The sequence below is a fragment of the Python bivittatus genome, unplaced genomic scaffold (genome assembly GCF_059951505.1).
Source record: "Python bivittatus isolate LINGU-HERP-01145 unplaced genomic scaffold, Pbiv_v1 ctg000350_np1212, whole genome shotgun sequence".
Classification (NCBI taxonomy): Eukaryota; Metazoa; Chordata; class Lepidosauria; order Squamata; family Pythonidae; genus Python; species Python bivittatus.
This window is the reverse complement of record NW_028277074.1, coordinates 32512984-32540981: the sequence shown is the minus strand read 5'-3', so window position 1 is coordinate 32540981 and position 27998 is coordinate 32512984. Positions and strand designations below refer to the sequence as shown.

Here is a 27998-nt window from a genome sequence, read left to right as displayed (position 1 = left end):
ATTTCTTGGTTTGTTTTAGTAAGGTTTCTTATTTTTAAAGTCTTTTTGAATTGCTTTTATGCATTCCTTCCAATGAGGAAGAAGAAGAAAAGGACTCGAACAAACTCTGGGTCTGCAAGTCCCAAGAAAACACTAAAACAATTAAGGATTAACGTATTAGTCTCTACCTTGATTCTATGCCAGTAAGTACAGAAGTTTCATTTACTGTAGCCAACCAATCTGAGCCTTTAGCAGCCTTGGAACTGGAGCCAGAATTAGAAGCAGAAACAGTAAACAACTATAATATGTCAGGTTCACCCTCTTCAGATGCTACTTTCAAAGTGTCTTATTTCAATGCAGAATTTGAAGATTGATTTATACACCCTTCTCCTCCCGAGGGATGGATCGCCAGTTCTGATCTTATTAAATATCTTTAGAAATAGTTCTACGTTACTAGGATTAGTTTATCAGAACAGCTACATAAGAGAAATACGACTTGGATCAAATTACAACCACACCAATGCATTAAGCAGAGAAATATTGTGATTGCAGAACATCCTGGGACTTTGTTTTTAAAAGAAAAAAATAGAAAAAGAAATGATAAATAAAAACACTGAAGAGTGGTAAAATTACCATGATGTGATATGGATGTCCTTGAGGAGGCTGATAAATTTGTCCATTAGTGGAACACAAAGTGGTCCCAGGATGGTGTCCCAATTAGGTTGGATGTACTCAGATGCTCTCCGCTGTGCATCACTTTCACAACAAAAATAATCATCGCATGATGATACAGTGTATGGAATGAAGTGATAGTTGCCACTTGAAGCCTGAAGAAGACAACGCATTAAAATATTAAATATTAAAAGAAAGTAAAACAAAGATAATTCATGTAATTAATAATTTCAATTTGAATCACTTAGGGAACAAAAAACAAATACAAGGTGGCAATAACTGATACAGAAATGCACGCAGTCTTGCCAATTTACAAAGCTCCTCTGAAGTTTATGCACAATACACTCAGCTTTCAACCAGTCATCATATAAGACCATATAACAGGACATAAACGCCTATGCAAGGAAGTTCCACAATTTCAAATGCAGTTTTGCAAGCCTGCATTAAATAACACATTGAATATCACTAAGTAAGTGAGGCTTAGGGACTCCCTTTAGAATGCTAAGCACTTCTTTCCATGAAGACTGCAATTAATGGAAACATATCCTTGGAAATAAGGTCTTAATTTAATCTACAAAGTTAAGTACTTCCTCTGTAGTACCTGCAAGGAAAGAGAAAATCTATTATAATTTTATAGGAATCCATATAGGCTTAAAATGGAGTTCTTCCCACTTCTAAATCTACTGAAGCTAATATACAGATGATCCTTCTCATATAGAGCTGTATCAAAAACCATGAAAAAATGCAGAACCCTATTCAATAAATTGAGAAGGTTTCCAAAATGCAGCACTACAAACAATTAAATATGTAATGGTGTAAATGCTAAACTCCTGTTTCAGCCTTCATTTTGAAGTTCTTCCTGCCAGAGAGGAAGGGCATTTAAAATAACATAGGCAGCTCAGAGAGAAAGCAAGTTTGTTACACTGAGGTTTAACCTACATTATCCAAAATCCCATGCCTTTTTGTAGTAGAGAAAAGATAGTCCCCAGTTTGAGAACGAGTTCCATTCCCAAGGTCTGTCCTTAAGTTGAATTTGTACGTAAGCCAGAACAGTATTATTGTATAATACTGTATAAATAGTATTGTGTGACAAACTCAAACCATTGTGTATTTAACTCGAATCATTCTATATTTAACTCAAATTTTGCTATAATAGGCTCCATTCTTAACTATGGGTTGTCTATAATCCAGGTGTTCTTAACCTGGGGACTACCTGTATTACATAAGTGATATTTGTTTAGTCAGGAAGCAGAGGATATGCTAGTTGCCATGTTTGGAAGTGTGAGTATGTCTGAAACATGTCAAGCCAATTAAATTAAAATTCTGATTAAGACACTTTAAACATAGCTTCCTCAATTTTTCTGCATTTGTTCAAAAGAAAACTAGACTTGCCCAGGTTGTAGTAGCTTTATGTTCTAGGCATGCACATGTCCTATAAAAGTGCTTTTAAATGTTAAATCCCCAATCAGCAGTTGAAAAAGCCACATGCTTTTTCCTCAATGTGTACAAGCCACATTATACAACCCCGTAAACAAGATCCCATTTTCAAAGAAGCATAAAATCTTACCATTTCTAAACAATTCCTAGTTTTTTTCCACTACTTCTGCACTGTACTGTATTTTTAGCTCTAATAGTAGAGAATATATTTAGCACATGGTTGAATTATTGGATTCTTGCTGTTCTCTGACCTTGATTTTTTTTATGCAGATGTTTCATTACCAGACTAGATAACATCATCGGTGCTCTGACATGGGGGAATGAGTTTTGTTGGCTATTTATATTTAGCAGCTTGTCCTTGTATGAGTTTGGGCAGGATGGTGATCCTATTTCTTCTTTCATTGGCATGCTGTTATCTGGTAGTGTATTAGTGTATTAATAAGGTGTTGGTTTCTGCTTATATGAAATTGATTAATAGGTATTTGATAAGGGAGAATGTGGTCTGGACTGTTTGTCCCTTTCTTTGACTTTGGATGTTCCTTTTGAATGGTTCTTAAATGGGGTTTATTTCTACTGATTACTAATGTGTCACAGTGCCAAGGTTACAGACCCAAGATCTTGCATTAACTTGAGTACAGCTTTCCAGTTGAAATTGTGATTGAACTTGTCCACATGCTTTGCAATCAATGCATTTTCATCATGCCTGCCTGTGATTCTAGAGTTAGTCATCAGCCATCAATCATCCATTGATTGCCTAATTCTCCATTAATGTTTCTGTCTCCTTTTCAACTCCCTCTGAATTGGGGACTTCAGTCATCTGATGGGAGTGAATTACACAGTTCTGATGGCAGTGAATTACACAGTTTATCAATTATTTCTTATCTGTTTTCAAAAATGTTGAGACCAGGAAAAACAACCCTCCATTCATATTTCCCACATCATATGTAAATATATTGTGTCCTTTAAGGCCTCTAAGCTAAAAAACTCCATATGCCTTATTTTTCCTCATAGGGCAGATATACTATAGCCCTCTACTCATTCTAATTACTTTTTTGTTGATTTCAGGTGTGAAATGTCTGAATTGTTCCAGAGAAGTACATCTCAGGGACTCCAGGGAAAGGGAGGTGCCATCCTATGTAACAACTGCCATAGCTTCAGAGATGGTAAGACCAAAACACACTAAATAGGCCCTTTTCTACCCTCCTGCCTTCCCCTCTATTACTATACTACCCCAGGATTCTGGGTCTGATCCTGAATCTGGGCTAAACTGGGCTAAACTGATTTGTGAACAGCTGGCTACAAGCCACTATAGGCTTTCTGCCAGGAAAGGAAGGATCCCATTGCCATGACATTAGAACTAGAACTCCCTCACAAGGGCTTCCTTTCAGCTGGCTTCAGCTGCAGCTTCATTTACAGCTATTCCCCCACTGAGAGATCAGCAGAGACATGAAAACTGACTGGTTCAAGAGCTTTGGATGTTCATTGGACAGGCCACAGAATGTTAAATTGGAGACAGTGTCTCTCCTCAGACATTTTAATCATTATGTGATTATAAGAGAAACAACACCAACTCCTTCTGCCTTTCCCAACATTGATGTCTCCTGCTATGGGAGCTGCAGCCAAAACATATTTCCAGATAGTTTGGAATATAATATATAATATATAATATATAATATAATATAATATAATATAATATAATATAATATAATATAATATAATATAATATAATATATAATATAATCCAATTTATTGGAGGCCATGTTGGGGAAGTATGAGCTAATACCTGTCACTATATTCTGTTTAACATATATAAATAAGTTTTCTCTCTACTTATCAGCTGACAGCTTACAATACAACCCTAATCAATAAAACAATGGGAGTTTTGTGCTTAACTATTAAGCCCACAAAAATATTGTTAAGTATAGTAAAATGCTGTACTATACTGTAAGAAAGAATTTAAGAAGTGTTAAAAGGACAGGTGCTGAGAAGGAAAATAGAAAGGAAGAAGAAGGTGTCACAGAAGGCTTATTAGAAACAAACTTTCATAAATATGTGCTACACATGAAAATGTCCTATCTTTGATTTTGCATTTCTTATTTCAGCGGATGCCCATTTAGGGTAAAAGGCTGCTGTGACTATAAATGGGCAGATTGAAACAAGCTTAAAAATCCTTGCCCCAAGTAAAAGGGATTCTATGGAAATATCACATCTTTTTCCACTGCAGTATGTGCACGGGGAACGTCTGTACTGCAAGCAGAAAACAACTGTATTCCACACACCAGACAAGGCAGACATTATCTTCAAAGAATGAATACACATCATTCGGTAAAATTACTTGCACCGCTTATCAGATATATTGCCTGTGGGATCATGTTCAATTCTTCAATATACTGGCAGCATTAAGGACCGAGATAAAATATTTCAATACTAAATAAAAATATTTTGGTTTAATCTTATAAACTTCATTATGTGGTCATCGAAATAACTGCAATATGGTTGCATTAAGAAGTTTAACGTTTAATTTTAGAAGTTGGAACATATTGTCATTACACTAAGAGTCTTGGAAGACAGTGTGATGCATAGTTAAAATGGGTTCTTCTTCATCTCAGTTATGTCCCTGGGATCATACTAATTTGGGAATGCTAGCGCCAGGGATCCTTTCTGTGTCTCACAGCACCTGGGATTAAGGAAGCAGGCTACTGGTTCCCAAGGCTGCTAGCCTAAAAGAATTAGCGGCAGAGACTCCGGTCAAGAATGCTGGCTACTTCAAGATCACAAACTAACTGAGAAGAACTATTTTTAAAATGTTCAAGAAGTAATTACTTCAAAACCAGGACAGAAAAGCAAGCATATAGCAACATTTATAAAATGTAAAGCAGAGTAAAAGAATGATACATACTTTGCCCATCATACCACCACTATGGTATTCTGGAGGTAGCTGTACTTGAAGAAAAGCTTTATGGTTGGCAACCACAACCTACTCCAGATTGTAATGGAAGAAGAGAAGGATTCATATTTTAAAAAGAAGACACATGGAAAAGAAAAGAATTATTAAGAAAAAAAAGGAAAACAGGGAAGTGTTCATGTATTTGTGTGGGCATGGCTGTATGTGCATGTACAATACAAAGGTTAATGGAATCTATAACTAAACTACAAACATTCCTTAGAAAGCCAGAATATAAATGGTTAACAATTATGTTTAGTTTTCCATGCTGGGATAATTCTTAAAAATCCACAAGGCTGAGGATTTTAGTTATTTTATAGGAAGTCTTTTGCAACTGGGCATGCACCATCTCTGACAGAAATTGGCAGTCAGACTTCAACTCTCCAAGGCTCTTTGAGCTTCAGAAATGGGCACAGAATATCGCAGCCCTTCATCATGTGCAAGGCCAATTCTGGTTTGGGAAAATAAATTCCAAGATATAAGGAGCTGAGAAGTCAAATCCTCTTTAGGGCTGTAAATTAGTCAGCTTTCATTATAATTATTTATTTTATGGAAATAAAGGAGGATAACATCTCACTTCAACATTAAATTATTTTTTTAAAAAAAACCGAAGTAATGAATCTTGGATGTTTATCTTAAATAAGATGAAGCTTAATTTCACGGTAGTGTGCTCACTCAAAACATCTGTGAAACTACAGGCACTTCCAATTTAGTTTAACTAAAGCTCAAAGGCCATATCCCAACAGACAGGTTAACAATTCAACAGCTTACATAATTTCTGTTCTCAGTTCAGTTCCTAACAAAATTAATCTTCTAATTTAAGCATTTTTTAAAGGGGAGGGGATGTCAAATGATTATCTAAAACAAATAATAAACAGATAAGGAAAAATTATTTCCTATAGCCCATAAATCTTTTTGTATTTTAAACTTAAAAATATACAAAAAACCAAGAGCAAGCATGTGCACTCACCCTAGAAGACTACCACATAACGAAAAATCATCCCTAATTAGATTTTGCAAATCAGTGTTATATCTAACTTGCTCCAAAGCTAGCATCACATTGTGGAAGTTTCAGCACTTTCCTTTAACTGAAGGTCCAATTGTCCATTCTTCCTTTGATTCACTACTGAATTACATCAATCATATTTACCACATGGCAATTTCACAGATCTGCCAATTTAACACACAGCCAGATGCTGTCCTGCAAATAGCTGAATCAAAAATTTCTTTTTTTTTATTTTTTATTTTTTATAATAAGATTTTTTATTCTTTACAACAAACACAAAACATACATAAACAAACAAAAACATACAAAAGCATAAAAAAAACATCTTCCATTTTATACCGTGTGTCAACCAGTTACCAACTCGTTGGTGCCCCTTTCATAATCTTAAATTCTCATATCATCTATTCAAAATATACTTGTGTACTTATCAATTAACAATTATTAATCATTCATAGCTAGTCTATAGAATCATTTATTACAAGAAATTTTAACTTTCAATAGGATTAGTAGTACATTTTTATCCATCGATTATATGTGTATATATATAATAATTAATATCAAATTTCTATTATAAAATTTCCTAATCCATTACATTACTATATTTTCTCATCCAATCATTAATAAAACAAATCCCGTGTCATATAAAATTATTTATCTTCTTACTCTAATTTCAAATCTCAATTTAACTCATCTCTGCACATTCCATAATTTTCAATAACTTCCTCCTGCATAGGTACTTTTTCATTCTTCCAATTCTTAAAAGTTACAGTTCTAACTACTATCAAAACATACTTAATTCTTCACTACATGTTTCAACAAAAATGTCTCTAGTTTAAAATCTACTGTATATGTTACTATATCCAACCATGTATAAATTTTAGTCTAATCTCTTAAAACATTTACAATCAAATACAATTTTTAACTATATATCTCAGTTTTATACTTTATTCCAACGCTTGCATAGTTTTAAGTTCACCCTTTTCATTCAATATCCCAAAACATCTAGCTGTTTATTCCTTTTTCTATATTATTGGATAAGAGAAAGCAATAATAAATGTCCTTTCAAACATTCTGCTTTTTGAAGCTTCTGTCAGTTCCATCATTGTTGTATTCCCCTCGTTTTTTCTTTAGGCATCTGGAGTAGTTTCTTTCAATATTGTTTTACTTCTTTTTATGCATTCTCTTAGTAAGATTTTCCATTATAATCTTGTATAATCTTTTTCTCACCCTCAGTATCAAGAACAAGTCTGTCCCTCTTCATTTATCAGTTGATTAACCCTTTTAATTCTCAGTTTATAAGCCTCAAAATAATTCTGTTTAATGTTTCTGATTTCTTGTGCTATTTCTTCCTTTTCCATTGATCCGGTTTTATGTTTAATTAAGTCCATTTTAGCTTTAATATCTTTTTCTTCTTTTTTTTGCGGGAATTTCTGCAGCTCTTCTTCCAGTTTTTTATAGTCATCCTCGATAGTTTAAAAATCTTTTTCTGCATTGTGTTTCTCATATAGTCTATTATCTTGTATAAACCTTCATTAAGTCAAAGGATTCTTTATCTTTGTTCTTGCCAAGAGAAAGAAAAAAAAAAGCAAAAGAAAAAAAAAGAAGAGGAGGGGAAAGGCTAGGTCTCTTTAAAAATCCAACTGGGGGGGGGAATAGAGAGCAAAGCAGAGCTTCTAGCAGAAAGAAGAGCTACTGCCACTAATCAAGGCTCTTGTGACTAACTCAAACTTTCCATCTTGAATTATTTTCAAAGTCGCTTTCAACTCCACTTTCTTGTTTATAGTTATTCGGATGGCACCTGTATAAACATGCACATCCCACTATCTTTTTAGAAAGCCCAGGGTCCTTGAGCATACGTCACAATGGAAAAAAAAGGCACTATGTCGAGCCTCTAGATGGCAGTGCAACTTTCTTTCATTTACTTTCTCTTAACTCCACTTTCCCCATTTCGAAATCAAAAAATATAAATTTCTTATAACAATAGAGAAATCTTAGTCGAAAAAGAAGCTTAAGATAAAGAATTATTGAGTATTGAAAAGAAAAAGCCAGTCCAGTTAAGAATATATTTTTTTAAAAGAAAAACATCTTGCCAATTCCACTAAAAAGGGAAAATTAAAAAGAAAAGATTTCCCCCCCCTTTTTTTTTTTATAAGGCTCAATCTCGCCGCTTGATCCACTTTTCTTCACTTTTAAAAATCTCTTTAAGTTACTTAAGGTGTTCTCTAAGAATAGTTGAATAGTAAAGGTCCATCTCACCCGGTTGACACCCCTCTCTTTCTTCTTCCTTTGGAGCTGTCCCGGCTTTCGCAGCCATTAAATGGCTGCCTCTCCTCCGCCGGCTTCAAGAGCTTCTCCTGGGATCAATCTGGGACTTGCGGTGTCCCTGAGATCCGCGGGACGCGCCCTTTGCGATCGCCATCTCTACGGGACGGCTTAGGTCCATTGGGACCGTCCAGGGGGGGAGATATCGACTGCGATCCTGGGAGCCCAGGATCGCCCGCCGGATCGCCGCGATGCCAGCTCCGCCCTCCAATCAAAAATTTCAATTGTCATTATTGTATACATAAAGCTAACATGAAATTCTGCATACATAAGTAAGAGTGCATTATCTCAGCAAATAGTGTTTGACACAGGACATGCCAGTTACTAATAAAAGTTGCTTTACGGGGAATCCTTAGGAAAAACCGCTGAGCATTATTTCCCTGGAAAAGGAAATTATTTGAGTTCTCTTCTCTTCCGCTCTCTTCCCAGTAATGTAATGTAAGAGCAATACTACTTACTGTAATGTAAGAGCAGTGCTGACTCCATCAGTATATTACAATGTACTAGAAGATTTATATGTGTTTATTTACATTTATCAAGCCACTGATCATTTCCTGTTTCCCAGTATCCAATCCTACAAATTATTTAAGTCTAGAATAACCAACTAGATGAAAAAAGGCATCTAGAAAAGTGTAAAATTTCTGAGTTTGTGAAACTGCCATGCTGAGAATTAGATTGAGCCCTGTATCAATCCACATTTTTGTGGACCACATCTACATAATTTACTCTAACCTTATCTTCCTCTTTTACTCTATACTTCCTACTTGGACATTACAGCAATAGAAATGAGATGTATTATTTATTTATTTTACTAGCTGATCTATAATCTGCTGGAGAAAATCTACCAAGTGCGTTAAATATTAAGTTAGGGACTTTTCTAACTAGAAAAATACATTCGTATTCACAAATACAATCCTCATCACATCAACAGAGACCATAAATTTATATCTAGCATAGAGGCACCAAAGAGAAGCAGAAAATGCTTTTATAGTGGCATCTGGCACTAGTATAGGGGCAAAGTACAGAATCTAGGATTGCTATTTTAGATTTGGGTACTTGGGTAAGAGAGTCTTCTTCACTACTACCCCTCTGCCCTTAAATTAGCTTTGAAAACCTGGGGCCTTAGGGTAGGATGGCTGTCAGGCTTTTTTAGGCTGGGCATTGAATGAGACAGGAGATTTTATTATTCCCTTTGAATGACTATCATTCTTTTTTGATATTGTGATATTTTTAATTTGTAAGATGCTCAGTCAGGCAGCCCTAGAAATATGCTGAATGAATGAATGAATGCATGTATCGGTGCTGGACATTTATTTTCTTTATCCTCTAGTTTCCTTCCATACTGAGGACAGGGGTACCAAAATTACTGCTCTTTCTCCTTGCTCCTTTTACTGCTTATTTGTTTGAAGAGGACAGGGAAACAGGCATCAGCCACAAACAAAAGGAGCAGGCCCACAAATCTCCAAAATTTGTCAATGGGTGCTCTACTCAGCCATGGGCCCCAGCAATTGTTCATTACTGCCAGCCTCAATCGTTTCACTGGAATAAAAAGTGGGATTTGAACACAGGAAGAAATGTGCGTACAGATGCATTTCCCCCAAATTTCTAATGAGCAGAATTCCCATATTACAACATAACTAAGCAATCATAATACCGGAGAAAAAAATCATTAATCTAGTTGTGCCCTGAGATTCTGTTATATAATTTCCTTTTTTTCCTCCAAATAATTTTATTGAGTATTACAGTTATACAGATTTTAAAAACTACAAAAAAGGAATAGAAAAAAAGAAAAAGTGCAGAAAAGAAAAAAGAAAACAGAAATTAAATTAAAAAATAAGAATATAACAAAAAAAAGAAAATAAAGAAAAAAGAAATAAAAAGAAGTAACTTCCCCCTTCGTCTCAGCAAGTATAAACAATTTTAACACCTTATCAGTTTCTCTTAAAATACAGCAAACAATCTCTTCATCCCATATCACATCTCTTATCTATAGACAAATCCTTAAAATCTCATCATTCAGTCCTGGTCAAACAAATCCTTAAAATCTCATCATTCAGTCCTGGTCAACAAAAGTCTGTTAAGGGTTACCAGAAATAACATCTATTTTAACCTTGATCAAATAAACCAACTTTATATTCCTTTACTTTTCACAATTTTGATCTTTAATCCCTTCAAATGAAGTCCTGGAGCTTGATTTCTTTTCTTTTTTTCTTTGTCCCTTCTTTGTAAATCCAATATAGATGAATTATCCAAGTCACTCTCCTGGTTGGTTGGTTGTATGTCCCTTTTAATTATTAAAACATTGGCCAGTTTCATTTGCATATCCAGTATTTCATCTTTTTCCAGATCATTCCTGTAGCCTGTCATATTTAAATCTACCTTCAGATCTATTTCAATCTTACCTGGTACAACTTGTTCCTCTTCCATAATATCATTCACAGAGAGTTTATCTATGATGGCAGACATTCTTAAAATTAACTTCTGAGTCCACTGTTTACATACAGCCTTCAGTACATTCCATGTTAAAGTATTTTGCTCCATTCTGGGTTTGCAAGTCAAATAGATGTACTTCTCCTTTAAGTATAATCTTACTTCCTTTTAGCTTCCTCTAGTGTCCAACTTTGAAAGTCCCATCTTATCATGTTGGGTTTTTTTTTTTCGTAATTCAAAACACGAGCCATTTTCCCTTGGGAAGGATTCATTCAATTAATTTTAAAATTTCAAGTCCATCTAGACCCTTAATCCACTTATAACTTTAAAAAACAACAACACTCTAATCACCCTTTTGCCATTTATTCCAAAAGATAGCTAAGTCCTTAAAGTCACACTTGAAATTTCTTTTATTAAGGATTGACGGAAACTTACCCAGTGAATGCCATTAAACTTGCCATTCTGAGGATTCTTAATATAAAAAAAGAGTAAAGCAGTAATTCCAAAGGTGGTTAAAAAATGAGGCTCGGTTGAGCTTTCTGTCCTTACAGGCTACATTATGGATGTAAGCATAGATGGAATTCCAACTCCCAGCTGCTCCATTCATCAGGCGACCGCAGAAACCTTGGTTCTTGTGGTTTACTTGTGAATAGCAGCTGTCCGGAACTCATGCGGACAATCCCATGATCTCTCCTTTCTCTGGAGAGATTTTGGCAGCCAGGATCTGTCCTTCGGTTGCCGATTTCAGCTGCCACATTGTCCCCACTCCTTCAGGGTGTCTAACTTGCCACGGAAGTCTCCTGAGATTCTGTTATATAACTTCCATAGCTATAAACCTCCCAAACAATGCTTTAAATCTGTATAAATGTGTTACCACAGACATAAAGAAAATAATATACTTTATGCAGAGGTAGCAAAGTTGTTGCAGAGATCTTTCTACTGATCCTTTTAGATGGAGTTACCAATTGGGAATCTTCAGCATACAAAACAGACTCTATCACTGAGCTAATAAGTCTTGGTGTCCATATAATGCAGAAATGAAGATTCAAAGTGATCTCAGAAGCCTCTGATATGTTGGTTTAATCCCGACATCAAACTTCACCTTTAGCCCAGAAGTTATACACTTAAGTTCTCCAATTGCCTTGTAATTATGTGTGTGTAAAAGTGTGTGTATGTATACATAAAATCCCTAGTAAATATGGCAAAAATGAATTGACTAAAATTAAATTAGTGCTACTGCAAAACAGACCTGACAAGTTATTTGCAGCTTGGTGCGTTCTTGCTGACAAAGTGAGCAAAGTTGTTATCCAGACTGTATTTGCTTAGTCAAGGTATGAAAGACATCAGCTTCAAAACATTTGGATGTGCAGACTGTATATTTTTACTTATCTTACATGATTTGTTTTCAATTACTGATCTTATACAATCACCAGCTATACACAAAACTAAATCTTTAAATTTTCTGGCAACTAATCCTACTAACTCATGATCTAGGTTTTTAAAATTTGCGTGACATGCCGGTACTCTTTGAAGCATATTCATCTTCTTGAAACATTTCTTCTTTTTTCAGTCTTAAAAAGGAAGCTGTGATGAATATTACTCTACATTTTTTCTAGAGTTCTATGCAGCATATAGCAATTGTTCAATTAATTTTATGAAATCCAGTTTGGGGACCTTTAGTTCTCAGTTTCCTTTTAGATTAAAAGAAGAATTGTAAAATGCAAGTTTGCCTTGAAAGAAAAGTACAGATACTTATTTTTTTTTTAAAAAAAATCCTGTGTACAACTGAGTCAAGCATTGGAAACTTGCTAAAATGAATAAAAATAATTTATAAAAAAATAAAAACAGTTCAGTTATATTATTCTATAAATTTTCTTAGTTGCTACTCACTAATTGCTCGTTGCTACTCACTCATTGTTAGTCACTAAACCCCAGGACATTTGATTTTAGTAGAATCACAGCAGATTCAGAAAAAAATTGTAAGCCATCTCATCCAAGCCCCCTGCTTGACGTTATGTCAATTAAATAAGGCTAGTTTCCTATATACTTTTAATTTATTAAAAACAGCAGGATAGACAAACCTGGTGCAGAACAGCATGCATTCTTCAGCATGTATTTGAATTTACAGTTCCCATGCTCAGAGTTCTCTCAAATTAACAATTCTGTAGTATTCCAAACTTATGTTTTAAAACATAGGATCTTGTATACTTACTGTGTTTTTCTGAGATACCATGTCCTGAAAAAGAAAGGTAATATGCAAACTTATGTAAGTATAATACATATTGCCATTAAAAAACATTCCTTGATGCTTCTGGTTTGAAGATTGATATGCTTTAAATATGTGAATTTTACTATTTGATCAAAGTACTGCTTGCTTTTAAATGTGGTTAAGAACTCAGCATTCGTTTTGCCTATTGCAGATGAAGTTTAATTTTTAAATTAGTAATTAAGTTAATAATCTTTTGCTACATGCACCATCCACTTATAAAAATCAAACTGCACTTCAGTTCTAGGATTCCAGCTGAACGCAGACATACTTAATGGACGAATACAGTTAACTCAGAAATGGGAATTTGAAAAAAAACCCCAGAAGTTAGCATTATCAGGGTTTTGTTTTTTGTTTTGCTAATCTGATGATGACATATAAATCATAGTTATCTTTCATCTCTTGTATCTTTTCATCTAATTTGGAAAGTTTTCACTCATAACTGTATGTTATTTTTAAAGTAAAAATTGGTTAAAACTCACAAGGTAGCACATACAAAAGAAAAATACTTACATGTTAGACATATTAAAAACCATTAAAGTAAAAACCATTAAAGTAAAAAAAGTAAAAGAAAAACACATTTTACCATTGTGTATGTGTATGCATGTCCGTGTGTGTGTATTAAACGTGATTGCCACCCGACTCTCAATGACTCTGGGCTAAATAATCAGACAGGCAAGAAGCCTGCTGGCTGACCACAGAAGAACTATAGGCAGCCATTACAATCTCCAGAAGCAAAGGCACTGTACTTACTTATAACTTAGATTCAAGCATCCCTTCCCTTTTCCTTGGTCTTTCAGTCCTAACCTTGTTCCTCAGCAATTTGCAATATAGATTGTCCTCATTTACCAACCACTCATTCAGTGACCAATCGCAGTTGCGATGGCGCTAACTTATAGCTGTTGCAGCATCCCCACAGTCACGTGATCGTGATTCAAGCGCTTGGCAACTGGCTCGCATTTACGACAGTCGCAGCATCCTGCAGTCACGTGAACACCATTTGCCACCTTCACAGCCAGCTTCCCACAAGCAAAGTCAATAGGGAAGCTGGCAGGAAGTCACAAGTCATGGTCACATGTCACACTTAATGACCTGCAGTGATTCGCTTAACGACCACAGCTGGAACTGACGGAACTGACATTGTAAGTCGGTGTGGTCATGTGATGTTGCACTTAATGACTGTGCCACTTAGCAATGGAGTTGCCACTCCCTACTGTGATTGTTAAGTGAGGACTACCTATAGTAAAGCTGAAGACACCACAACACCAGTTCCATGTACATGCAAATTGCTGCTCCATTTTTTTCTATATGCTTTTATGAAAAGAAGCGTTGAAGCTACTATTTGCATGCCATGGGGAGAACATACAATTTTTTACCTTCTTTTTGAATCTGTAACTGCCTTCTGCAATATATAAAGTAGTTGATCTTAGATATAGCTTGTAAATAGCTTATCAATACACCCTAAATGAATAATTCTTTCTCTAAAAAAAATGCTGGAAATGTAATCAAAAGGTTGGATCCTTTTTTCATATATGGTGGTAATATTGTAAAGTCCCAAAACCCTGAAAAATGACATAGTGGAATGGAACAGATTTTGAGGGTTGTAATTATCTTTCAACCTGAAATATTCCTGTTAAATTTCACCGAACCATATATTCCCCCAAAATTCACTGTAATTTGCATTAACGAATGCAAGGGTTTTATATGTTTTTTATTGGAAGAGATTCTTGATTCCTTCTTTGGGTGAATGGCTAATTAAATTGTGGAAGTATCCTTTGATGTAAAGAATAACTTCCTATACAAAAAGTAAATCTGATATATAATTTAATTCTAATCATCCTTACATTATAATGTTATATAAAGTTTTGGCCACATTTGGGTTTTTTTCCATATAAAATAAACTTGATTTATAATTTATAATTATAATGTATTTATAATTTTTAGTATTGATTTAATCTATTGTTTTACTGTTTATAATTCTGTTAGTGATTTGTACTGAATTAACCAAGGATGTTCAATGTAAAGTTCAACAGGGATAACTACCTTACCTTACCTTTTGTCTTATTATATACTTATCTTTCTCTTTTGCTTATACTTTTTTCATGTATATTATTTTAAATATTTTTTAAAAACACAGACACATCTACATATTTATTGAAATTGATGATGTAGCATATTTTTTCATCTTCGTAAAGTAGCTACAGAATAAAAACATACCTTTAGGGACTGAGCAGTATCGGCATCTGTGTCATGGTACAGTATGACATTATTGGCCATGTCAAAGCTTTCACGTACTCCAAGGTGGTAGAAGAGGGATGGCTGTCTGGAAAAATCACTCATATCCACTACTGCAACATCTGCAATAAGAACATTCAATAAAACTAGGGAAAAATTGCATGATGTTCTTTCTAAAGTTCTGAGTTCTGAGACTAAAACAACTTGTGAGAGAAACTGTTCCCACAGTTGGTATGCCCTTTTGGCAAATAAAAAGGTAAAAATGAAAACGTGAAATCATTTCTGTAACAAACTCCTGGCCCTGTAGTATAAACTGGTGTGACTAGAGATTTCAGACTTTGGAAATAAATCAGTCTTGCAAGTGCTAAACAAAATCAAACTTTATTAAAAAGAAGAAAAGAAGTTCAACAATATTCAACAAATTTGGTATGTAAATATTTGTCAAAACTACCTGCTCCTCAGTCCTAGGTAAGTAATGATTGGTGGATGTTCTTCCACAGCTGGTGACATACTGGGGAGGCCAGAGGGAAATCTACCATCCCCTTCCTTAATAAGCCCTGTACACTACCATGAGGCCACCATAAATAAGGTTCCCTGTGATAGAAGAGGGACTGGCAGTGGGGCCAGCACATTTATGCAGGTCTAGTTTTCTACTGGCTCATGGACTAATAGATAGTACGTCAAATGAGACATGTTGAAGAGTCCTAAACCTGGATACATCCCACTGCTTCTGAATTTAGATGCTCTATTACTTCATTATGCTGTAGGATTGACTGGACATTTTTAAAAATCAAGAAGGCAATGCAGTATTATTTGCCATATTATTGTTTGCTCCCTTATTCAATGGACTGCCTGTCCCCAGTTACATCTACCCATCCCGTTAGGTCCAGCAGGAGAGGCATGCTCTGGGTCCCATTTGCTAGGGAATGCCATCTGGTGAGGCCCAGGAAGAGAGTTTTTTCTGTTGTGGTGCTCATCCTTTGGAATCTCATTACTCCAGAGATCAGATTAGCCCCAATCCTGCTGGCTTTTCATAAGCCCTTAAAAACCTGGTTTTTCCATTGAGCTTGGGAATCTGGGTGCATAATAGAGCCTGTACAGTGCCTATGCAGATTGCTGTTGGCAGTTCTTGGTATACCTCAGTTACTGATGGTGATGTATATATATTGTGTGTGGGTGTATGTTTCTTCCTTTTTATATAATATAGTCTGGAACAAATAAATAAATACCATGATTAAGAAAATGACACAGGCATCCCCATGAAGTCACCAGGAGGCAGATTTAACCCAAATAAGGCCTTACTATTACTTTTATTAATTCATTATAGCTCTGAGTAACCCTTATTTTGTCTCCTGAAAATTTGTGGAATAAAGATTATTTTTTTATTAACAGTTTCTACCCAGCAGTTGCTTTCCTGGCAGCTAATAATAAATCTTAAAACAAATTAAAATAAAAAAACCAAATTTAAATCAATAAAAACACAAATAAGAAAATATGAATACATAATATACAATTTTTAAATACTAATTACTGGAGTTGCAGATATATATAGGGACACACGCACATACACACAATCAAGCACTATTGTGGCAATGCAGGTAGTCCTCATTTAGTGACTGCCTTGGACAGTGACCATTCACAGTTACAACAGTGATGAAAAAGTAACTTTGTGACCAATGCCTGTATTTATGACCTTCACAGTGCCTCTCTCTCTCAGTCGTGTTTGCCATTACAGTTAGTACACATTTCTATGCCTGGATTTTTTTTTCTTTTCCTCAATCCCTTGCAGAGCAGAGAGATTCCTTAAACAAGCTATCTCTTCCTGAGCTGTTTTCCTCCACAGTCTAGCCCTTCCCTAAAAAGTGCTCAGCTGTGACCTTAATTAGTTGATTAGAACCCTCCAGCTGCCTGTAACTGACAAGACCCTAATCAGTTTCACACTGAAGGTTTTTGTTTGCCTCCTAAGCAGCTCATAGCTTATAGCCTGAGCGCACTAGGCAAATAGCCAGTGCAAGCACGTTCCTTTTGATGTGTATTCCCCATTGTCTGCCTGCTTACTCTCTTGTAATCCCTTCCTCTCCAATGAATGTAAATCCAAGTATTAATTCTCTTTTTGCTAATTATCCCAATGCCAGGGTGAGCATTCCAAAGGGCAGGGAGTAGGGAAAAAGGGCTGTAATATTTGCCCTTTTATTCGGCTTCTTTGTGAGTTGAGTTCCAGAAACCTTCCCTGCCATTTGGGCTCACCCAGCTATTTAGGGTTGCATCCTTCTGATGCTGCAAAGCAAAGGAAATGTCATGTTCAGCCCAAGAACCACAACGAGACAGCCTAGGAATAGCTCAGTTACTTTATCAGCTTATACCTACTAGACAGAATCTTGCCAGAGATTCTCTAACCCCCAATGACAGCAACTATAACCCTGAATCCCTTAGGGAGGGGCCAGTCTCCTCCTTTTCACTTTCATGCGCTCTGGCTGGGGGCTGAGGAGATGCTTGGAATGCATGCTCTCTCCCCCTCCCTGTAACCTTGAAGCTCCATTCCAGGATCCTCCTCGCTCATGCCTTCCACCACAGGAGAGCTGATATAAAATCGTAAGCACAGTCATGGTCACATGATTTTTCACCTAGTGACCACTTTGCTTAATGACCAAGTTGCTGGTCCAAAATGCACTAAACAAGGACTACTTGTATAACTATATTTTTTCCAATCACACTATCTATTAATAAATTTCAGTTAAACAAAACAAATCTAAAGTGGTTTAATCATGTATGTGATTAGATTTCAGGACACTGAATTAATAGGAACAGTAATACACACACACACACACACTATGGTGTTGAGTTACAATCAAACTCAAACACTAGATCATAATTTTTCTGGAACGCTCATTACTGGCTAAAAATAACAGACCAATTTGTTTCCGGTGAATTGCATCACCCTTAAAAAATCTGTATCAAAAATTACCACTTCTATTTTATAAAGCTGCTACAATTAATACAAAGTGGTATGTGAGTCCTTCACGGAAGGCCAGGTCAGGAAACAGACTGCTCAAAACTGACTAGAACTTGACTTTATTGAGATAGGCTGCAGTAATAGAACCTTGAAGGCCTGACTGTGTTTTCCCTTCCCTCTCTCTTATACTGCAGGGAGTTATGGTGAAGCCAGTCTGAGTTTCTTCCTTTTTCATGTTTTTTTTTCATTTCCCAGGCTTGAAATATGTTGTTGTAACTGTCGCCTTAATAGTTTCTCCAAGGTCATCTCTATGGCTCTCCATGTAATACGGCTTGCATTACAAACAGTGCAAGTTTTGCTACTACTTTCTATTGAACCGAATCTAAATAATTCAAACAGCACAGAACTTGTTACTGCAGAATTTCTACTCCATGTATCAAATATGTTACAGAAAGAATGTGTGATCAGCCGCAGTAAACAGTCAAATATATTCCTTGTCAATTTTCAAAGCTGTTATCAACAAAATCTGATAAACATTTACCCTGTTATGGCTTTTCCTGATCCCTTGACAAAGTATCCTATACTTCTCTCTTGGCCAGTTCAGATGCAACAGCATCACCTAGTAAACCATCAGCTTCCAAAACAGGAATGTCTGCTTCATCTCTGCTTAGTAAATATGTGAAACCACCATGGTTTCATATACTTTAGTTATGAAGGATTAAGATATGAATTCACAATATGAACGTAACATAAATCTATGATTTAAGCAACCACCACCCAGAGTTGGTGATGGTGAGCACTCCAAAAATCAATAAAAGGGAAACAAACAAACAAACAAACAAACAAACAAACAATCTATCTATCTATCTATCTATCTATCTATCTATCTATCTATCTATCTGAGGAAGCTCTTTTTTCATTTTCTTGAAGAAAGCTACATCCTCTCTAACCACTTCAGTGAAGTTATCTAATTTTCGTGTGGCATAAAAATTTGCCATGTTTGCTATCAGTACTGGCTAGAAAAGAAATTAATTGCAGGTGATTCCGCCTTCATGCACATATAAAATTAGCCACTGCATTCCTAACTTTCTATACTTGTAAGCTTTTACCAAACAGGAATTGTTAGTATAAAATACAATGAATACTAGTATATCAACTGATTCATGATATACTGAGAACAGTAAGTTTTACTTCAACTTACAAAGTACAAAGATCGCCAATTCCAGTACTAAGTGAAAGTTTTATGGCTACAGCCATGGATGCAAATGAGAAAGGCCTTTCTATGATCCCCGTAGAGAAGGATAGGAATAATTATACCACTTGCAACTGAGCGAACCAAGAGTGCTGAGGAAGCTGACTGCTTCCCAAGAAGGTTTATATTCAGAAGGTGAGAAGGCTATTCCATCCAGCTCAAGCAGCCTGGCCACTGAATGAGCACTAAACAAATCCTTGGGGTCTACCTTGTTCACCAACAAGGAACCCCAGTCATTGCCTTTTTCTCTTCTACAGTAGACATGCAAAACCTACCTCCTGCCTAGTTCTCCTGCAAGAGCTGCTTGCCCTTCTCATCTTAACCACTGGAAAAAGTTAGCAACAAATATTGAGACTGAAACAGTGGTAGAGGTAGAAGAGGAAACCACAGCCACAAAAAATCTGGATCCTTTGTCACTGCCAATCTCCCACCCCCTGGAGAAGCATGAACCCAAACACACCGAGGCCTGCCTTCAGAACACCCTCTGCGTAACTGTAAAATAACATTAGAGCCAACTGGTTTAGCTACTTGCCTGTCCTTAAGATGACCTGTCCTTTTTCTACCCCTTTTTCATCTTCCATTGGACAACTGCTCTATTTGTTAAAGACTCTGCCTACAAAGTTAAACAATAAGCGTACAATATTAATTGAAGTGCAAATAGGCCATCTGATTCCCAATTCATGAAGCCAACTACATAGGCTGCTTTAGTCATTCTCTGGTCTGGCTTTTCTAATTTGCTCAAACTATAACCCATTAAACCAAATCATGCATTTCTCTCACTCATTTCACTCCTTAGATCAAAAGATTGGCTATTTCATCACTATAGCAGAAAGGAGAGGAAGTCTTTCATATACATATAATGCATGTGTACATCACTTTATTTATTTATTTATTTATTTGTTTGTTTGTTTTTCAAAGTTGTCACCACCCATCTCACTGTAGAGTGACTCTGGGTGGTTATGTTTTAAAAAGTAATTTCCTTTGAGATGGAATTGAACCAGTGACCTAAGGATGACTCAAGCAAATCTTCTACAGTCCTCTGCTCTACCAGTTGAGCTACTGAAGGAACATATTTGTTATTTTGAACATGTAACATTATTTGGAAGGCAACACATTGAATTCTCTGTCAAGTATACATTTGGTGCCAATCTGCGTTTGATGCCATAATACATAGTATGGACCAGACTATCATTATCTATTTGATATTCTTGTCCTTTTGCCTCATTCTTATTTATTTAATCAACCTCTATAACCCCATCTCAACAAGTGACAAATATTTTTCACATATTCCCCCTAAGAAATAAATAAATCACACTCACACACTTTTTCCAAGAATGTAATTATATCAATATGAAGACAGATGTAATTTCAGACAGTAACTATATTCTGAATTCCTACTGCATGAAATCAGATTAACCTACTGGCTTTGCCTAGAAACAATATGTTTACCTCTGATCATGTACCTTTTTCACACTGGAAGTAAACAAGTTAGGGAAAACATGCAGAACTTGGCTTCTGGAATTACTTCCACCCTCTTAATAGCAGTTCTACTCTGGGTCAAGGACCAAGAAAGGGAGCCGGGATAACAATGCAGTGATAGCAACATTTTAATCCATTGCCTAACTACTGTTCCTCCTTCACAGGCATGCATTTTCTGGACTTCCCAACCACCCAACAAGACCCAGCCTGATTTGGTCTGTGTTTGAACTCAATTTTTCTTATGCTAGCTTCTTCCCCTCCATCAAATTTGGTCCTTTTCTAACTTTTGGAAAATTATCATGTTGAAAGTGCCTTTACACAATTTCTTTCTACCATTCATTGGGTTGGAGAGAGTAGAAGTCCCCTACTGTTAGTTACAGGTGGTTCCTTTTCCATTATTTTTCAACAAAATATTCTGCACCCTCAGAATCAAAATAAATGATGAGCCCAAGTCAGGAAGAATTACTACACCAAAACTAACAAAGTTTTTTGGATGGTTCTCGCACGACACATATGCATCACATATTTGAAACCAATTTTTTCTTGCTTTACTAAGACTCAACACACTGTAGTATCCCATGGTTTGTTTTAATTGGACTTCTCTCTGTTTTTGTATCTGTCCCTTTCCACTGTTGCTTTTATAATTCAAAACTTTTATTTCAATGTATATTACAACAATTTCATAAGGGTGTGGACTTCTAATTCTTCAAGTTAAGCTCCATCTGCATATTTGTTAAATATTATAAATTAGTACATTCAGTACAAGACTTCAAGAATAACAATATTTTGTGCCTTAAATCCTTTCCCACTGAAATGTCAAAATCAAGTAGTTGACATGACTTTTACAAGTATATAAAGGAGTGTCTTTTCACAGATTAAAGAGATAGCAGAATGAGTTGGTAAGAGGCAATAACAGACAATCAAATCCCAAAACAAATATATGAAGGAAGAGTAAATTACTTGAGAAGATAAGGAAGACTGAGAAAAATATTTTTTTCATTAAGCGGATATGTTAAAAAAAAAAAGGTAAGAAATTTAAATAACAAAAGGCAGTATATGAAAAGATGTGTGGATGTGGTAGAATTAAGGAAGACTTTTGCAAGGATGGAAAGATATGGAAAGACAGAGTTAATGGTACTAGAATAAATCAAATTTCATTATTCTCTTCTCTCCTATCTTTAGTTTCTTTTGCTTATTATTTTTTACACTTTGCTCTCTTTTTGACCCAAAAGAGAATAGTGTGATAGATATATGTGTATATTTGCACTGTTCTGGTTTTGGATAGTGTGTGTTTGTTCTGATAGGGTAATGTAAAATGTGTCCTTTTGCTGCATACTTAGAAATGTGAAGTGATTCTACTTCCACACCGCAGTTCAGCTGCCCAAATACATGCTCATCATTAGTAGTGCTTTCTACTGCATTCTAGTATTATCCTGCAGTTCTTGGATTACTATATTACTATTAACTGGAAATAAGATTCAGTCACATCATTTTCAGTATTCTAACTCATGTGTGAGAGATGGGAATAGAATCTGCCTTTCTAGCTACTGACCTTGTCTAGCCTCGAAAACTAAGCAAAGACAGACCTAGTCAATGCTTTGATAGAATACCAGATCTGTAAGCTAGGTCTGGGAAATCAGAAAATATCTTAAAAGGCAATGGCAAAGTCCTTCTGTGCTGCTGCCAAGAAAGTTCCATCAACGGGTCCATGAAGTCACCAGGAATTCACCTCAACTCAAAGGAAACTATCTTTCCCGCCATATAAAATCAATTCTCCTTCTTCTCTTGAACTAGATGCATCTACAGTATTGTACTAAACTATGTAGTTTGTTTATTTATGGCACAGTGTCTTGTACAACCATAGCTATTATTATGGCTGGGCAGAGTTTTCCCCAAACATTTCTCAGATGTGCATGCCATGTAAACCAGGCTAGTATATAATGGCTGTCTTCTTCACTGCTATCAAGCTGCATTCATTTAAAGCAGAGAGTGAACAGAAATTCTTCTTTAACTTCTCGGTTTGACTCTGAAAAAAATGTTAGGACCATGGTAAGGCATGTCTGCACATGCCCAGAGTACCATTACTCCATCTCTATTGGAGGCAGCACACTTCTGAGAAATTCTAAAGGTTGCACTATTACATATTCACTTTCTAGTGAGTATCTGAACTCTTACACAGTTCATATATAATGTAAGCTGAGGCCAAAGTACCTACACAGCCAATGTGATTTGCTTATGGTTCAGTGTATTGTGTAACCTCAGAAGCATGAACTGAAAACCATGGCTAGACTTACTCATGACTAAGCATAGTGTGCAAAAGCAGCAATTGCTCACGAGCTCCGAGGAGAGAGTGCTTTTACTGCACCCGACCAGATCTAGGCTGCAAAAACCTAGAGCACCTCTTAAAGAATCAGAATGTTTTGTATTTGTCACGGGGGTGGGGTTTGCAGTCCAGAACGGCAGTCTAACTTTACATGCAATAATTGTGCAGAAAAACGGACTTTTATTTATTTACAGATATTTCATGTCGAGAGAGGCTCCACCCTGCACGTTTGCTTTTCTACACCGCTATTACTCTGGAAAGAGCCCCTCATACGTAGGTCAACCTGTGGTTACTCAATGGTTAGGTAATCTCGGGATCAGAGGTCAGGGCTAACAGATCTGGTGTAATATCACCCTCTCCCTCTCTCCCCCGCCCCCCCCTTCTTTTTAAGAATTCAGTAACTGTGAACAGTCGCCTTATCTCGTTCAGTCAGCAGGCTCGGAGACGCGACTTGCTGCTTCCAGCGCCAGCTCGTCCCCCCAAGAACTCTGGAAGAGCCAAGTCCGCCCGGCCGGTTATCGCAAAGAGAAAGACGCGCGGCTGGCAGAGGGCTGGAGCTGGAAACGCCCTCGCGGAGGCTGCGGGCTCTTCCCCGGCCGCCTTCCTTCTGTCCCGCCGCCAGCTACTCACCCGCGTCGTAGAAGACGTCCAGCACGGCCGTTTCGCCGAAGTCCAGCTCTCCGAAGTTGACCGTGGTCAGCTGAGCTCCTGCGGCCTCACAAGCTCGCACCAAGCATAGCAACGCCCCACCTTCGGGGCTCCGAGCCCCAGGGCTTCCTTTGGGATTCTCGTTGACCACATACACGGCTCGGAGCGGCCGCGGGCGCACGAGCGGGCCGTTGCTCGCATCTCCGCAGCCGCCCGCCAAGACCACCGAGGCCACTTCGGAAGCCGCAACTGCCTCAGCGCCGTTCGCAGGGCTGACCTGCTCGGCGTCCCCGCTGATTCCCGGCTGCTCGCCGCTGCTCACGTGGTTTTCCATGGGGCCCGGCAGCCGGGGCTATGTGGGTCAGGGTGCGCGGCGGAGGGGCGCAGGGCTTTCTCCCGCTCGACCGCCTGCCTCGAGTCCCGCCGCCGCCCGTCGCAGAACGCGAAGCCAGAGGGGCGGCCGAGCAGGGAGAGAAGTAACTTTTCCGGCGCGCAGCCGAAGGTGGAAGGAGGGAGACAACGGCGGCCCGCTGGGCTGTGCCTTTCTACCGCTGGCCAGCTGAGCTCCGGAAAGCTTAGACAGCGCTCCTGTCGCTGAGCGAAGTAGGGCCGGCTGTCGCCTGGCAGACCTCCGCTTCTAAAAGCGGTTCTCGGGTCAGGACTGGCGGCGGCACCTGCCTCGCCCTCAGGGGCGCCTCTCCCGCCCGGACGCTGCCAGGCGCTGACGCTTGTCCACAGCCCAGCCGCCGGCGGTTATTGATGCCCGGCTAAGTCTGAGGGGTTTAAAAGAGGCGGAGGACGGCCGGAGTTTAGGGAGGACGGAAAGTCGCTTCGGCTCCTCCTAGAAGGATGGCCTACCTTTCCGCACATACGTCGTTCTCAACCTCTGATCATCGTATTAAATCACTGTCGTTAGACCTGTTTCAGATACTCTAGGACCTGTATCACAAGTATATAGATACGGGGTCCTTCACGATAGAATTGTATAACGCTGTCACTCAAAAGGTTTTTTTTTTTTTAAATAATAGAGATTTGATTTGGGGAAATGTTTATTTTCAAACCGGCTGATTGTTGAAACCCGTAATTTCAAAATAGGAAATTGCAATAGGTTTCTGGTACAAACCGGAGCTGCAGAGATATGACAGTGGAAAGGCAAAATAGCTTAACTCCGATGGGGCCAATCACTCCTGAGTACTGCCTCTATTCAGAAAAATTCAAAACTGTACTCCAAAATCATAATCAGACCACTAGAATAACAACTGTATTTTGTAGACCTATCAGAAATACTTTTATCAAAGGCAGCTAAGGAAACCTGATGCAAATTGCCTTTATAACATCAATTAGTTTCCATTACAGCTTCAGATGTAATATACATTTGAATATTAAATTTAAAATAGACTATTTGAACACTACTCTGCAAAACATTCAACACCTTTTTATTCAAAATATGGAATTGATTAAGGGAGATATAAGCACATGTTAATTCTTTCAGTTCTTTGCCTTGGCTAAGATGGAAAGAAAAGTGAGACAAGTTTTCTTCATACTGTATACTTTAGTGGTCGGTCTTTTTTTTAACCTTCCCACTGTGATGAAACAGACAAATGCAAGGAAAAAGCTAAGTGGCACTTCCTTATAAAGAAGGCAGGCAGGAACCCTAAGAGGATTGGAGAGAGAGAGAAACTGAGGGGTTCAAAGAGGAGAAAAGCAGATGAATAAAAAAGCTGGAGTACAAAGAGGGAAAAGAAAGGAAAAGGCCATAAGTAGTATGTGTAAAAGAATAAAGAGACTGCTATTCTTGTGACAAACTAAAAACTGTTCTTGAAATGAGATTTGTCAAATATACATCTTTAAAGATAAATATATCAGAAGTTGAATGATTATGTGCCATCAAGTGGTTGTCATCTCTTAGTGACCACATAGCTAGATTTTCTCCATGACAATCTATCCCTAACCTGATCTTTCAGGTCTTCCAACAGTTCACCTATTGCCACTGTAACTGAGTTCATCCACCTTGCTGCTGGTCATCCCCTTCTTCTATTTCCTTCCACCTTTCCCAGCATTAGAGCCTTCCCCAAAGAGATAGGTCTTCTCATAAGTAGGATAATTTGAGCCTGGTCATTTGTGTCTCGACTGAGAACTCTGAGTTGATTTGTTCGATGATCCATTGGATTGTTTTCATGGCTGTCCACAGTATTCTTGGGAGTTTTCTCAGGCTATGGGAACAAAGCATCCAGTAAAGGTTTTGACTGATAGGAATCCAGTGCTGTCCTTCAGTTACTTGGAAGAATACCAACATATAATTGGAATAAATAAACGAAACTTGTGTGGGCCACAGAAAACCTGTATATTTTGGAATCTTACCAACTATGCTAATCCTCATAAAGCAAAATTCATCACACTTTCTTGCAGAACAGTGAGAAACCTTTCCTTTTCAATACTCTGTGCTCTGGTTCATAAAGCATAACCTGGTTTGATAGTAGCTTTGCCTGCTTGTTAACCTATCTGTTAGGACTCTAAATGAAGATTTATGGTTTGATATTTGAAATTATGTGAAAACCAACTTTTATTTTGTAAAATTACTGTATCCTCCTTTTCAAAAAAGAAAAGAAAAATGGATAAATCTGATTTATTTGATCAGAAGCAGCATTTCTTCTAAGTTTAAAAACTTGCTACCGCTACATGAAATAATAATCTCAATAAGTCTACGTGTATCTCCCCTTATCAGGTAGCATAATACTATGGATGGAGGTTATTATATTCTGTCTCTCATTTACTCAAGGGCTACCTCTAACTCCTCCCCCAAGGAAAGCAGATTGATTTCCCCCAGCAGCATAAACTTTGGGAAGTCCATTATAACAAGGTGGTAAGTTGCAGCTCAGGTAGGGATGCTGTTTTTCAGCAAAAAGGTTGGTACAATAGCAGCAATCCTAGCTTGTTCCTACAGCCCAACTGCAGAAACAAGGCCTCACATTTGGTTATCTGTGATGAAATGTCTAGCAGGCCTTGGAAACATAGGGGAGAAAACAGGATGGTTGCAAAAGAGACAACTCAGCTGGAAGGGTGGGGGTGGGTAGGCATTTTAAAGAGACTCTCAAGACTCTGCTTTAATTATGCTAGATATAAATTGATTTGGAGAACTGCTTTAGCAGACTTTCAGAATTGTCACAATACTGTACTAGATCTTTCCAGAAATCCAAATGGTTTTTGTTTCCTGAATCTGACAGCCTCACAGGGCTTGACATTATCTGTGCAACAATAACTTCACTTACTTGTATCTCCCAAGTGACACTTGCCACCTCTTCTCCCTGCCATGGCACATTATGATGCCAGATCCAAAACCCTGACAAGCCCATTTCCAAGAGGAGAATGCCCCTCTAACCCATTCAGGTCTCAGTGATAAAAAGCAGCTGTCTTTCATCTGTAGTGAAATCACAGATGAGTTTTTTATAACATATCTGGCAGCAGCCACAACCCAAAGCTCCCAGTGCCCAGTCAACCTGGTTGCTGAGCTGAAATAAGGGGGTGGCCTCAGATTTTTAATCCTGAGAGCACCCTTCCACCATGTGCCCTTGCCAGTCACTACCAGGATCCCTCTCACCTCATCTTTCATGGCCCTGATCCCCTACCCATACCTACAGCAATTCTCCATCTCTCATCTCCATTCATACACCACAGTTCAACCTACTTCATGGGTATCTTGACTTAGTCACTGCATGTCCAAGTTTAACAACCCCAGCTTGCTTAGGTATATATTACACTGAGCTCAGAAACAATATTCAGACTGCACAGTAATATTTTGACTTGTCTTACCTAGAAGATATCGAACACAATAAAAGTGGAGGATAAAGTAACTAAACTAAAAATGTGGTTTGTGTGTGACAAACTATTCAGTATAAAGTTTTCTTATATCTGATAATACAACTTAAATATGAAAGAAAATACGAGAAATAAAAGAATAAATGGAACTAATATTAACTGCCCCTTTATTTCTGTCATTTATTGTGAGTGCAATTTAGTCGAATTCAAAGAAAAAAGTATCCAAAATAATTGTT

At 37.4% G+C, this 27998-nt stretch overlaps 1 protein-coding gene across 4 annotated transcripts in view; it reads right to left on the bottom strand.

Annotated features, from left to right (window-relative positions):
• Positions 1 to 24732, bottom strand: part of MAP3K15 (mitogen-activated protein kinase kinase kinase 15) — a 73759-nt gene extending 49027 nt beyond the window's left edge. For 2 of the 4 annotated variants that reach the window (XM_088144862.1, XM_088144861.1), the window contains exons 1-5: positions 23929 to 24732; positions 15274 to 15413; positions 13003 to 13026; positions 4988 to 5065; positions 613 to 806 (exon numbers count right to left, since the gene is read on the bottom strand). In XM_088144862.1, the coding sequence (XP_088000988.1) occupies positions 613 to 806; positions 4988 to 5065; positions 13003 to 13026; positions 15274 to 15413; positions 23929 to 24280 (788 nt within the window). In that variant the 5' untranslated portion in view covers positions 24281 to 24732. Of the gene's footprint in view, positions 1 to 612; positions 807 to 4987; positions 5069 to 13002; positions 13027 to 15273; positions 15414 to 23928 lie in introns of those variants that run through there. The other 2 variants (XM_088144863.1, XM_088144864.1) reach the window with 2 other exon arrangements.
• Between the last annotated feature and the right edge of the window lie 3266 nt (positions 24733 to 27998).